The following is a 15,083-nucleotide window of genomic DNA, read 5'->3' as shown; positions in this document are numbered from 1 at the left end:
AATTTACCTTCTTAGCAGTTTGTAAATGTGCAATTCAGTAACGTTGACTATATTCACATCGTTGTGCAACAGATTTCTGGAACTTTTCCATCTGGAAGAATTCAAACTCCCCTTTTTCCTTCCTCCCCTCTTAGCTCCTGATACTACCATTTTACTTCTTATTTCTATGAATATGGGGTACCTCCAGTAAGTGGAATCCTACAGCATTTGTCTTTTTGTCAGAGGCTTATTTCATTTATACGCTGCCCTAAAGTTCTATCCACCCTGTAGCACACGATCGAATCTCCTTTTTTAAGACTGAATGGCACTTCTGCTCTGAGTGCCCACCATGTGCAACGTGTCCCACCAGCCTTGCTACAGTTTATAAGAAGTGTTCCCTCATCAGCTGTAGGGCTTGTAGGCAATTATAAGCTACAGAAAATGCTTCATACGAAGATGTATAAACATGATTCTCAAGAAATTCAATAGCAAGAGACCAAATCCTCTTGAAAGAATTATACAGAGCATCATAAAGGAGGATGTATTTAAAACAGGCCTGAAAGATGAGTAAAATTTGAAAAGTTAGGGAGGGGAAAGGAGACTGTGGTGGAAGGTGAAGCAGAGTACACAGAGGCACCTGAATACAAGGCCCAGGCTGTTCAGGAATTAGCACACGGCCCAGCTTGGCAGGGGTGCAGGATTTGTGGAGAGAAGCAGGCCAGAAATGGGTTGAAGGGAAACTGTGGAAAGCCTCAAATGCCATGATCATGATGATGGATTTAACTTTGGTGGGGGAAGTGGGCATGTTTTGTGGACATTTAGCGGCATGTGCTTGATCTCAACTCACCTGTCTCCTTGACACCCTTGTGGATTTGATGGACAGTAATGCTGGGGGATAGATGCGCAGCCAGCTGTACAAAGGAAACTGGGGGATGGCCATCACATCATCAGTGGAAAGTGCAAAGGGCACCAAGCTACTGCCCTTGGTTCTTCCTCTTGGACATCGTTTCAATGTCCCGGGGTCAGTTCCCTGAGAGCAGGGATGGAGTCGGCCTTGGTCCCTTCTGTGTCCTCAGCTAGCGCTGAGCAGTTTGAGAGAGAGAGAGAGAGAGAGAGAGAGAGAACGCCTGTGGTTGAAGCATTAGAGGAGGAGCTGGATGATCATTTGCCCACGAGTTCCTAGCAGGATACTTGTTATCTCAGGCTCTGAGGTGTGCCATAAAGGCGGTCTGACTCTTGTGCTTCTGTAGTGCTTGACGGAACCACAATACCTAGATGGAAAAGCAACCCCTTATTAGACTCACAGATAGAACATGACAGTCATCCATCAGTCAAACTAGGTGGCAGAGAGCACGTTGGGAATGTCAAGGGAAAATGGGGACACCCCTTGGAGACCACCAGCTGCAGGTGGTCAGACCAGCCGCCACCATCTCTGTAAATGCAAGAGGTAGGAGTGTGTCTTCCAACAATGAATGAATATCGTGCATCAGGTAGAGGCGAGGTTGGAGATGAATTGCAGCCATCCTCTTTTTCCCTTTATAACATCTAAGGATCTCGCTTGAACTTACACCTTCATCCTGCATGTTCTTCCTCTTTATAGTTCCACATGGTCTGTGTAGCATTTCAGTTTATAGGATCTCAATTAACAACTTCCAGACATCATCGATCAGTCCCTTGGTTCCAGCGTCCTGAGGTCAGATGAGCATGTTTTGCTTGCCTTCGTGACTGTGTGGCTTGGATTTGACTCTCCCAGCCTTCTCTTGGACAGTCACAAATAGCAGTCCTCACAGTGGGCACTGTCCGGTCCATGCTTCTTACTGTTGTCCAACTCTAGAACCTTCTCACTGTCCTTTGTCCCTGTCTTGCAGTAGGCATAGGTTCCACAGCTCAGTTATCGATGGGACAGTGCTCTCCTCCCCCGGTCTCCCCGAGAGCAACGGTGCTCATCCACATCACTGCAAAATCAAACCACCTAATAATGGGCTTTTGCGCAGATGATTTATAATCTCTAGCCAAATGCTGGTCTCAACAGGTGTTTGCTGTCATGATATAGGGACACCTACAGTTGTGACTCTTTAAAAGCAGTTTCCCGACAATGAATAATGTATACTTTGATTTCAAAAAAATCGAATTTAATTGCATGCCCTATGAAGATGACACGTGGCCCCGCTGTGATCCCCACCCTCCCACCACCCAACATCTCCATCCGGTGAGGCACGTCCCTCCCTCCTTGTTGTCATCTGCCTAGATGGTTTTGTGGAAAGTGACTACCCAGAGTCACTTTGTGGGAAGTGACTCAGAAACAAAGTCAGGTGCTCGTGATGAGTGTGCTATACTGGCATTCAGTTTTAGGACCCTGGAAGGTCTCAGGACACGTTTGTCACAAACCTCAGATGTTCGTTAGTTTCCACGTAGGGCAAGTCACTTCTTCGTTTCTCTTTTTCTCCGCCCATCCGTCTTACCACGGGGGGTTGGTCGACACATTTGGCCTTTCCAGGCATCTGACCAACGAACCTAGAATCCCTGGGATGGTCTGAAGGAATTCACCAAGCTTGTATGAGCACTTTTGTTGCAGCCAGGAGGAGTCTGATTCCAGGCTTTGGTGCCCCTGGACTCTCATTTAAGTTCTAAGTACACTTCGTAGAGGCTCTTTATGTTCTTGGGGGAAGTGCCTGTATCTATAAAAGGAGATCGGAGACTCTAACCCATTGAAACCAGGTGGCAAATGGCTGAGAAATTGTTACAGCACCTTCGCTCATTAAGGCGCTAAGTGCTACTATCATTGACAAGTGCCCTGATGCATATCTCAGGCAGAAATGGGCTTCCACAGCAGGTGTTAATAAAAAACAGAGAAGAAAGGTTTGGAATGTGTGCCCTTAGCCCACACTGGTTCTGTTATAGACTGTGGTCCTATGGCACAGGAGTGGACTAGAAAAGTAATCTGGAGTTTTCATCCCCTGGTCTGAAGTCAGAAGGCAGAGCTGTGTCATGTCTGGATATACAGCCTTCTTGGGTTTTATGGCTCTGTGACACTCACAGTTTGAGTTTATTTTCCTTGTTCTCTGGAACTGGTTGTTTCTGCCTTTCCCACTCCATCAACAGAGACAGTTTTATGAATATACTGCATCCCGATCAGTCTGGCTGCAGAGGGACTCATGCATTTCTAAGTCAGCGGGCAGAGAGAGCTTTGTGTGCCCCAGCAGGACCGGCCACTGTCATCATTATAAATGCAGGAGGCAGAGTGTGTCCTCCAATGATCCATAAATACCATGCATCCCATAGATGCAAAGCATTTTATTCAGTGAGGTGCTATTGAGGCAAAGGAGACATTTTTTTATCCCTGGATTTTTAGAGGTAAAGAGTCTGAATCCCCCCAAAAAAATTAGCTCTTTCCCTCTGAACAGCAGAAAATCTAGGTTGTCATTCTCAGTTTTGTGTTCTTTTCCACTAGCCCTCAATACTGATGCAGGGCGGCATGCATTAGAACAGCACCCCAAAACCTGAGTGGCCTTGCCCTTTTTGCTTTGCTGCAAGCATTGAAAGCTGCCAAGAGGGTCCTTTGAAAGCTCTCTTTTGCATTATTGGATCCCCTTTCAGCTGGCTTACTTAGAACCACCACCTACTGTACTCACGGCACTCCTGGGTGCTGTCTTGGCTTCTCGCTTCCCACTCCAGATGGGAAGCATCAGGCTAGGGGATGCTCACAGGTACATCAAGAGTCCCATGAGCAACAGGCCAGGATGTGGCACTCGGCAAATTGCAAAGTGTGTCCGCATCATCTTGTCTGCCCCTCAGGACAACCCCTGAGAGAGGCAGAGAATATCTTTTTTTCATTCAGTATCAGAGAAGACTACATTTATTGAGCTCCTTTTACATATCAAGGAATCAAGGACTGAACTGGAGGGATTTTAACACAGGTCAGTCCTCCGCTGATCCGTTCAGGGACTTTGTAAAATGATTAATAGGTGCCCTTTGGAAGAATGAGTCTCCTGAGTGAGGGTCTCTGGGCCAGTGTTTGGATTTTAAATGCTTCCCAGGTGCTCATCATACTCAAGGAGTAAGAGGAAAGGATTAGGGAGAATCACTGATTTGGGGGCACTTTACAGCTACCCGTGGCAGGGATATGATGCATCGGTTCCATCCAGCCCCTGGGCCAGTGTCCACCCTGAGTGTTCAGCGGCAGGGTCTCCAGGCTCTATTTCTATGTCCCCAACATATAAAAAGTAAAAGACTAATCTGCAGGAAACCAGTGTACTGAAAGCTGAACTGTCTAAGATCTATTCACCTAATGACTAGCTTTGCCTAAATCTAACATTTGCAATTAAGGGATTTGTCTTAAAACCAATTTGTCTAAAGGTGCTTCCAACTTAATTTTATATTTATAAAAATTTTACATAAAAATCACTTATGGATGAGTACTTTGTGGATGAAAAGATTTCTTATATCCTTGTGGGTGAATTTTTCTGTTTTATTTGTTTTAGAATACTTTGAGGACATTTCAGACAAGTTTGCCTAAAGGAGCATTTCTTCCAAATTTTGTCTCAAGCAATAAATACTTAATCAGATGTTTAGCTTTTCCTACTGACTTGATTCAGTGCATTAGATTCCTCATTTCCTTCTTGCTGATTTTGGTATGTCCTATGTGTACTGTATGGATGTATTAAACAAACAAGGAAACATACACCCAATACTCATTTCTGTTTAATGAGGCACTGACATTTTTGTGACACAGATGACAGCCTGAGATGAATGGATTGGGAATGGAATGCATGCTCCCCACTGCTTCCTTCCAAGATGCCACACACTTAAGGCAGTGATTTCCACCAACCTAATTAGGGAAGTTTGGGAGACTCTTATTCGGGAGGTCAGAGGTGAAGCCCAGGAATACAAACTTCTAGCAAGCATCAGGCCACCATTGCAGGTGGTCCAACAGCTCTGCTTAAAAATCCGTGCTCTTGGGATACCCAGGTGACTCAGTCAGTTGAGCATCTCACTCTTGATCTCAGCTCAGGTCTTAATCTCAGGGTTGTATGTTCAAGCCCCACATCGCTGGGCTCTATGCTAGGTGTTTGGCATCTGTTTAAAAAAAAAGGAGTTAGTGCTCTTTTTTTTTTTCTGTTGTTTTCAGAGAACAGGACAAGAATAAGAGGTTGCGTGGTTTTCAAATATGGCTTTTTTTTAATATTTTATTTATTTACTCATGAGAGACACAGAGAGAGAGGCAGAGACACAGGCAGAAGGAGAAGCAGGTTCCACGCAGGGAGCCCGATGTGGGACTCGATCCCGGAACTCCAGGATCACGCCCTGAGCCGAAGGCAGGCGCCAAACCTCTGAGCCACCTGGGCTGCCCAAATATGGCTTTTAAAAGACAAAGCTGGCACCCACCCCAATAGAATCCCTAAGAGGGGGTGGGAGGGTCTGCATCAGTGTGAGGCTAACACATCCCTGGGGTTGAGAATCATAAGGCTGCAGGAGTCCGGGCTTCACTAGTGGAGCCAAAACAAATGGGAGGAGCCATCCAAATGCAGCTGGCCTTAACCAGCACAAAGTCGAGCAGAATGAAATGGAGGTGCTGGCCATCTGGGTCACAGGAGTTCGGGGCAGGAAAGGCTGGAAGGGGGATGGGTATTGGGTCTTCAATTGTGCTTTGAAGGGTGAATGCAATTTTGATCATTGGGCAGAGAGGGTGCTTCAGGGGGCATGTAGGACAAAGGCCCTCAGAGAGGATGAGCATGGCTACTGGGAAACCCAGTGGGGAAGCTGGCCTGGCCAGAGTGTCCAGGGAGATGCAGGGCAGGAGGTACCTGCTGGCGCTGGGCTGGGCTGGATGGCCCGTAGCACTGCCTGGGGCAGAAAGTCATTGTGTGACCTCCAGCATGACATGTGCTTTAGGGAGATGTCTGGTATGGGGTGCAGATGGAATAGGAGGATGGACTCTGTGATCCACCCTACAAGAGGATTTAAGGTCCCAGATTGGTGTCGTGGTCAAGGGGGCAGAGAACACAGAAGTTTGCAAGGGACAGAAAAAGCGATAGACAGAAACTCAGAATGGCAGACCGTGTTCAGCTAGCTCCAGATCTGTTATGAGCAGTGACTTGGTATTACGATGTCATAAAGATATAAAAATAAGCACAGAGAGTGACTACACATCTGGGCTGCTCAGGCCTCCTCGCTTGTCTACCGTGATGGGGATTACCGAGCTAATTCACTGATAATTCTGATAATACTAAGCCACCTGATTTTAACCTTTTCCCCAACTTCCTCCCTTTTTACCAAATCTCCTGAGCTAAAAAATTATTTTAAGTAATTCATTTTTATTTCCTACCCACCTATAATTGATGACTGTGTGTAGCGAAACAATTAGAAAGGGGATGCAGGCAGGAAAAGAGAAAGGCGTCCTCTAGGACCCCTCCATCTCTTCTTGAGCAGTGAAAGTAACCATGGCCACTAATTTGCTCACTACCTCCTTGCCCATTCTGATACAATTTCTGGTGTCCCCTTGGCCATTTTCCTAGTGAAGAAACCAAGTAAGCTTTGCTGTAGAAGTGGTGGCAGGAAACACCGTGGTAGAGTGTGTGCAGGAAGTTGTAGTTTTGCAAGATGGTAACCCAGGTAGTCACTGTTCCTTCCCAGGTAGATGGCTCCATGCTGCCCTCCTGGCTCTGCTTCCTCCTGCCCAAGCGAGTGAGCACTTACCTGGCTTAGACAGACAGCTAGACCTACAAAGGAAGGAATAACGGGTAAAGGTTCTTGGATAGAAACCCTTAACATTTCCAGACATATTGCATTTGCGCTACGTTTGCGCAAAGGCTTCTGAGAGCCAAAGGGATGGACCCTTCAGTAACAGGAACTGGACAAAGGGGATGAGTTTCTGGTATCTCAGCCTCTTTGGAGTAAGCACCATTGGTCATTCACCTGAACGTGGTTAGGTTACTTTGTGTCCTGTGCATGGGGGATGGTGACAAACAGGATGAGCCTTTGCGGAGGAGCATGAGGGAGCCCTGTGGTTATGACCAGTTGGCATTTTGGTGTTGGGGAGCAATCTTATCAGGCTCTCTGGAATTATTAGGCTTCCCTGTGTATCTCAGCTGTAGGATCCATACACCTACAGCTGCATGATCCTAAAATTTCATTTTATGCTCATATTCCACCCCCCACCCCCGGCGAGTATCTATTTCTGGGGAAGGTGTGAATGCATCCCACAGCAGAGCCTCAGCACATCAGCTCATCCTGTAAATGAGTTGTGAGCCTCTCGCTCTGTGAGCTAGGCACCATACAAGATCCTAAGTGTAGAGTGACCAAGTATCTGAGGTCCTTGTTCTCCAGGAGAGGAGCCAGCTATGTATACAGGAAGCGCCATTTGGTGTCTTCAGAGTCCAGCGGCATCGTCTGCAAAAACAAGATGAGAATGTGTCTCCACCACAGGCTCATTGTGAGGATGACATTGAAAAGCACTTGAACAATATCTGGCCCGGGGGGAGGGGCAGCTCGAGTTCTTCCCACCATCGTGGTTGCCACCGTTGCCGTGGGCAGGGATGAACCCCACATCTGCAGTAGACCCACTGGCGCGGAATAGAAGGGGCGATGTAATGACCCAGGAGTGCTCCTCGGGGGAGGGGAGGTCATTTTGCAGTTGGATCTTGAAGGGGGAGGACAAAACAGGAATACTCTGACCTGAGGAGGGAACGTGGCAAAGGCCTGGGGGTGGGCAGACATCAGGGAGTTTGGGAAATGCAGATGTTCTGGAGGGAAAGAGAGGTCTCACGTGTGTACTTTGGGCTTCTCTGCAAAGTAGGAGCAGTGCTCTGCCAAGGGAAGGGGGCCTCAAGGAGACCAGGGAAGACAATGACAAGCCGTGGAGAGAAGATGAGGGCAAAGGCCACCCTGTCATGGAACTGGGGGGTGTTGGGTGTGTGCAGGTGCCACCATAGCCCGGGAGTATCTATAGCAGCCCCCCTGTGGTGTGAATAGCCCAACTATGGATGGATGGGTAGACCAGCTCAGACCTCAGGAGGCCACCATGCTCAGACCTCATGGAGGTCAAGTGTGGCCATGAAGAGATGAGCTGCATAACATGCAGACCATGGGGGGCTTGCCTCTTCATGGGGCACCTGAGCCCACTCTGTGACAGTGACTCCTCATAAAGCATCCTGCCTAGGTTATAGATGAGGGAATTAAAGTTAGCACCATAGATGTCCCTTGTGGAGGGACATGCTGTTGATGGATGTGAGCCTAGGACTGGCTTCTAGTCCTGTGCCTGTATAAAGGTGCCAGATGAAAGGATATTAGCACATTATAGTGGCAAAATTGCACACATCATGGTGTATCCTAGGACAGGTCTCTTTGAAGTTCCATGGGTTTCCATGAATAGAAGAATGGACCATCATGTTCATTTCCCCTTCCTGCTGCTGGTTGGCCTCACTTAGCCTGACAGCTGTGTGACAGATGTCACTAATGCCCCCCGAGGGCCCTTGAGGGCAGCACGCTTTAGGCGGGAAACGAGTTGGTGGGTGCTTGCTGAGTTAGCAGCCACCCTGCTGGTGTGTTCAGTCAGTACATTTTATCTCAGGGCCCATGTCAATGCCCACAGTCCCAAGGTGGGCACGTGTGGTGTTCTAGTTTCTTCCCACACCCCAAAACTCACAGCTGCCTCTCGCCCTCCTTTTGCTGCAGATCCTGGCGCCCCTGTGAAATTGCCTTGTCTGCCAGTGAAACTGTCGCCTCCGCTACCTCCAAAGAAAGTCATGATCTGTATGCCTGTAGGGGGGCCAGACCTCTCCCTGGCATCCTACGCAGCCCAGAAGAGTGGCCAGCAGAGTGGGGCCCAGCACCACCATGCAGTCCTGCCATCACAGATCCAGCACCAGCTGCAGTATGGCAGCCTCGGCCAGCACCTCCCTTCCACTACCGGCTCCCTCCCCATGCACCCCTCCGGCTGCAGGATGATAGAGGAGCTGAACAAAACGCTGGCCATGACCATGCAGAGGCTGGAAAGGTAATTGATGGGGGGGGGAGGGCTTGGCTAAGTGGGGGGTTAGGATCTGACCATAACCCAGGAGTATAAAGACCAGAGTTAAGAGCTTATCCTCACTAGGGGAAAGGTTTGAAAGTAAAATCAGACCAAAACCTGAATGTCAAGGGAAGTGTGGAAGAAAAAAAAAATAGTGTTGCCAATTGCCAGATTCCAGAAAAGTCACATTTATCAAAAAGTAATATATATATATGTACACATACACATACTATAAAAGAGCATAATATGTATAAATATATAAGTAATACATAAATATACTAATAAGTATGAATATGTTAATATATTTAATACAAATTTTAAACAAATATTTAACATAAACATTTGATATAAGTATATTAACTTGGGGATCCCTGGGTGGCGCAGCGGTTTGGCGCCTGCCTTTGGCCCAGGGCGCGATCCTGGAGACCCGGGATCGAATCCCACGTCGGGCTCCCGGTGCATGGAGCCTGCTTCTCCCTCTGCCTGTGTCTCTGCCTCTCTCTCTCTCTCTCTCTCTCTGACTATCATAAATAAATAAATAAAATTTAAAAAAAAAAAAAACAAAGAAAAAAAAATAAGTATATTAACTTATATATTTACATGTACATGTATCTAAATACATAAATATATAGAAAGAGGAACATATAACACATACTTCTATAAGCCTTAATATTTCTTGAAAATATATGCATATAATTATTATAGTGGTTACTTATCAGTTGGGAAGATGGGAAAGAAATTATTTGACTTTTATATTTCATATCTTTCCATACTGCTAATTTTTTATTTTGTATGTATTGTTTTTATGATAGGAAAAAGGGGGGGGGGAGACAGGGATGCCTGGGTGGCTCAGTTGGTTGAGCATCCAGCTCTTGGTTTCACCCTAGGTCATGATCTCAGGGTCATGAGATCAAGCTCCATGTAGGGCTCCATGTTCAGTGGGAAGTCTGCTTAGGATCGTCTCTCCCCCTCTCCCTCTGCCCCTTCCCCTGCTCACATCCATGCTCTCTCTCTCAGAAAAAAGAAAAAAGATCTTTTGAATGTAAAATAAGGGAAGATGAGAGCTGACAGGATGGTGGTGAAAAAGCAGTGGGATGGGAGAGGTAGAAAGGCACGCCCTTGTTTTTGCTGATGAAAGAAGCAGAGTGCCATAGCTTGATTATTGACCATTAATGTTTAGCCACACCTGGTGCAGTTGCCTCTTTCACCAGAATCTGCCTCCAGTAGCATTGCTGGGAGGTCTGCAAAGACCCAAAGGACTCATTCTGAAGTGTGTGTGTGTGTTCAGATACCGCCCTACTTCTACTAGATTTCCCAACATGATCCCAAGGCATGTTGCTTCCCCTAATTTCCTAGCACAACAAGAACAAAGTGTTGCAATCTGCCATGTAGGATGTATCTGAGCTTGGGACCCTGAATGCCTGTCCCAGAGTAGTGACCACTGTCAGCTGGGTCCTACAGATGGGAAAATCAACAGTCTGGAGAGCCTGCTGGTCACCAGACAGAGAGCCAGAGGCAAGATGGACACAGTCAGGAGCTTTCTGTAATAGTTTCCAGACTCTTGGCGACATATTCTGTGTTTGGGCTAGAAGTGATTCCAAGGGAAGTAGTCGTTGCTAGGAATTCTGACTTGATTAATATTAATTAATATCTGCCCTCACTGAAAAAAAAAAGATGTCTTTGGACCCTTGCCATCCTTTTCAACTACTATTATTGCTAATAAAGAAGGTAGTTGTTTCAATTTTGGATGGCACTTTTTAGTCTTTGATATATGTTTATTATCGTCTTGATCCTCCCATGAGCCAGGGAGACCTAGTAAGTAGAGGATGCAAAGACAGGATATACAGTATCTTTAATGAATTGGAAACTCTTTCATCAATTGAAAAAGATCCTCGAGAACAGCATGGTAGTTGCTAAATACATGTCTACTTACATATGCCATTTTAAAAGGTCCAGTGCGGAGACAGAACATGAGAGACTCCTAACTCTGGGAAACGAACTAGGGGTGGTGGAAGGGAAGGTGGGCGGGGGGTGGGGGTGACTGGGTGACGGGCACTGAGGTGGGCACTTGACGGGATGAGCACTTGGTGTTATTCTGTATGTTGGCAAATTGAACACCAATAAAAAATAAATTTATTAAAAAAATAAAAATAAGAGGTCCAGTGGAAAATACTAACCAACAAGTGACAAACCGTGTTTCGATTCAGTCATTCTTGTATTTGTAGATTATTTCAGTTGCATGTAGACCAATAGGTAGGTCTGTTGGACCTAAACCTGGTCAGGTTCTCTACTGAAATGAATCAAAGAGAACAGATGATATTATGGGAAGAGGGTGCAAGAAGGGGAACAGCATGATGTTGGCAGCTGCACCAAGACAATCCCATGTGCTTCGTGCCACCCCGGGCTCTCATTACCCCTGTCTCCCTCCTCTCCCGCTTAGGTCAAGGCACAGGGTTGTTCTGATAGACCAGCCAAGACATAGGGAATTAACATGTGTATCACTCTGATAAGATCATCCTCCAGAGAGAGAGAGAGGCCTTATTTCCAAACAAATCAAGATGGAGAGACTTTTCTGAGCATCCCCATCTGGGTCTTCCAGATGCCCTGGATGGATCTGAAGCAAGGCCTCACAGGCCACCTTTTCATTAGTTGGGATCACCTTACTTTTAACTGCCTAAAAATGCTCCCGGTTGCCTATCAACATGACTTCATTTTTGTTCTGACCAAGTTTAACACAGAAAGAAAGAATCATTTCTCTCTTCTGGCAATTTCCAGTGACCCCAAAAAACACTGCAGGAAGGAAGAAACATTACCGAGCACTTAGGCATGCTGCCCGCAAAGGCCCTGAGGTCTCATGGAATGTCACCTGTCGGGCACTGGTGCATTCCTGTGGTCTGCTCCTGATGAAACACTGTAAGTCATGTGAAAATCAAATGAAGAATTAAGGAGCATTAATGCCAGACTTTGGGCCATAAATCTGAATAAATAGTCCTGTTATAATTGAAAGGGGCAATAAAGAGCATCCAGGCAACCAGCCCACTGCCTGTCGCAGCATTCCTGGCCATTTGTCTTCCACTCCCTGCAAGAACAGGAGCCTCCCATGGGCCCCAGAGAGTCCACCCCATGGTCAAGAAGGTATGATTATTAGAAGGTTTCTTATATTAAGTTAAAAGTTTTACTTCTCCTAACTTAAACCCCCTCGGTTATATTTCTAGTCTTCCTTTCCTGTGAAAAGTTTCCAAATCTTTGAAGGTCACTACCATTGACTTTATGAAAGACTTCTCTCTTCCACACCAATAATCAATAATGGAATCCAAATTTCATTATAATAACCATTTATTGAGGGGCACCTGGGTGGCTCAGTGGTTGAGCATCTGCCTTTGGCTCAGGTCATGATCTTGGGGTCCTGGGATCGAGCCCCACATCGGGCTCCCCACAGGGAGCCTGCTTCTCCCTCTGCCTTTGTCTCTGCCTCTGTGTGTGTGTGTGTCTCATGAATAAATAAATAAAATCTTTTTAAAAAGATAACCGCTTATTGAGATGGTTTCCTTTTTTAAAGATTCATTTATTATTCATGAGATACACAGGCAGAGGGAGAAGCAGGCTCCCTGCAAGGAGCCGATGTGGGTCTTAATCCCAGACTCCCAGAATCACGCCCTGAGCCAAAGGCAGATGCTCAACCTCTGAGCCACCCAGGCTTCCCTGAGATGGTTTCTAGACCCTTTACCATCTTGCTTGTGTTCTCCCAAGAATACTCTAAATCTCTGATTTGTGTGAACAAGTTCTTTTTCTTTAAGTTTTTTTGAAAATTTATTTAAATTTTACTTAGTTAATATACGGTGCACTATTGGTTTCTGGAGTAGAATTCAGTGATTCATCTCTTACATACAACACCCAGTGCTCATCATAACAGGTGCTCTCTCAAAAGACATGAACGGAAAACTCACAGAGGAAGACATACACATGGCCAACATACACACATGAGAAAATGCTCCGCATCACTTGCCATCAGGGAAATACAAATCAAAACCACAATGAGATCCCACCTCACACCAGTGAGAATGGGGAAAATTAATAAGGCAGGAAACCACAAATGTTGGAGAGGATGTGGAGAAAGGGGAACCCTCTTGCACTGTTGGTGGGAATGTGAACTGGTGCAGCCACTCTGGAAAACTGTGTGGAGGTTCCTCAAAGAGTTAAAAATAGACCTGCCCTACGACCCAGCAATTGCACTACTGGGTATTTACCCCAAAGATACAGATGCAATGAAACGCCGGGACACCTGCACCCCGATGTTTCTAGCAGCAATGTCCACAATAGCCAAACTGTGGAAGGAGCCTCGGTGTCCATCGAAAGATGAGTGGATAAAGAAGATGTGGTCTATGTATACAATGGAATATTACTCAGCCATTAGAAATGACAAATACCGGGATCCCTGGGTGGCGCAGTGGTTTGGCGCTTGCCTTTGGCCCAGGGCGGGATCCTGGAGACCCGGGATCGAATCCCACATCAGGCTCCCGGTGCATGGAGCCTGCTTCTTCCTCAGCCTGTGTCTCTGCCTCTCTCTCTCTCTCTCTCTCTCTCTCTGTGACTATCATAAATAAAAAAAAAAAAAAAAGAAAAGAAATGACAAATACCTACCATTTGCTTCCACGTGGATGGAACTGGAGGGTATTATGCTGAGTGAAGTAAGTCAATCGGAGAAGGACAAACAGTGTATGTTCTCATTCATTTGGGGAATATAAATAATAGTGAAAGGGAATATAAAGGAAGGGAGAAGAAATGAGTAGGAAATATCAGAAAGGGAGACAGAACATGAAGACTCCTAACTCTGGAAAACGAACTAGGGGTGGTGGAAGGGGAGGAGGGTAGGGGGTGGGGGTAAATGGGGTGACGGGCACTGAGAGGGGCACTTGACGGGATGAGCACTGGGTGTTATTCTGTATGTTGGCAAACTGAACACCAATAAAAAATAAATTTATTATTTAAAAAAAAGAAAAAGAATTCAAAAAAAAAAAAAAAACAGGTGCCCTCCTTGATGCCTATCACCCAGCTAGCCCACCCCCCACCCACCTCCCTCCATCAACCCTCCATTTGTTTTCCTTCATTAAGAGTCTCCTATGGTTTGTTTCTTTGTCTTTCTTCCCCACCCTCCCCATATGTTCGTCTATTTTCTTCCTCAAATTCCACATATCACTGAGATCATACGGCATTTGTCTTTCTGGGACTGACTTATTTCACTTAGCATCATACTCTCTAGCTCCATCCACATTGTTGCAAATGGCAAGGGTTTATTCTTTTTGATGGCTGGGTAGTACTACACTGCATCTTCTTTATCCGTTCATCAGTCCATGGACATTTGGGCTCTCTGCATGGTGTGGCTATTGCCGATAATGCTGCTCTAAATATGAACAAGTTTTTAATCATTACTCTAACCTGAACTTCCTTGGTGACACAAAGAAGTGACTCGTGGTTGGTCACTTACAGCTTTGGCTCACCAGATTTGGGGGAGGGGATGCAGAAGAAGGGAACTACAGACCAAGTTGATGCAAACTTGAAGAGTGCCATGTTCGTCCAAGGTCCCAAGATGAGAGCAGCCACGCCAGAGGCAGTGTCTATATCACAGACTGCCACCATCTAACTGCTGGGGTGTCAGCCTCAGGTACCACTTCTCTTTGCCTTTAATTCCCCATCTGTAAAACAGGGGTAATAATGCCACCGCCAACCTCATTAGGGCTGTTTGTGAAGAACAAGCGACTTCTTCCATCCAGCTCAGTCATCCTCTTTGGCATGCAGTAAAAGTGTCCAAGAAACGGTAGCAAGTGTTAAGCCAAATTATATACAAATTCACCTTCAGTGCCCCTGAAGGGCATATTACAAACAAGTTTGATCCAGTGTCGGAGATTTTGCTTGTGTCAGTTTCCTAAAATGACATGGTCTTCATTTGTTTCCTTTCCTGATGATTCATCTCTTCTTTGAAAGTGACATTTTCTCATTTCAGTTATCATGCAATTTTTAATATCTGCAATAAGCTCTATGATCTAATTGACATAAATCTGGGAATTCAGACTTAAAAATCCTAATCAGCCACTCA

General features: G+C 46.0%; 1 protein-coding gene across 9 annotated transcripts in view; it reads left to right on the top strand.

The window, feature by feature from the left end:
- The window catches only part of PHACTR1 (phosphatase and actin regulator 1), a 560,913-nt gene that overhangs the window by 481,047 nt on the left and 64,783 nt on the right, over positions 1 to 15,083 (top strand). For all 9 annotated transcript variants that reach the window (XM_041770863.1, XM_041770864.1, XM_041770861.1 and 6 more), the window contains one exon: positions 8,653 to 8,974. In XM_041770863.1, the coding sequence (XP_041626797.1) occupies positions 8,653 to 8,974 (322 nt within the window). The remainder of the gene's footprint in view (positions 1 to 8,652; positions 8,975 to 15,083) is intronic.

Source organism: Vulpes lagopus, chromosome 10 (assembly GCF_018345385.1).
Source record: "Vulpes lagopus strain Blue_001 chromosome 10, ASM1834538v1, whole genome shotgun sequence".
Classification (NCBI taxonomy): Eukaryota; Metazoa; Chordata; class Mammalia; order Carnivora; family Canidae; genus Vulpes; species Vulpes lagopus.
The sequence above is the reverse complement of the archived record's forward strand: the minus strand, read 5'-3'. Positions and strand labels throughout refer to the sequence as shown.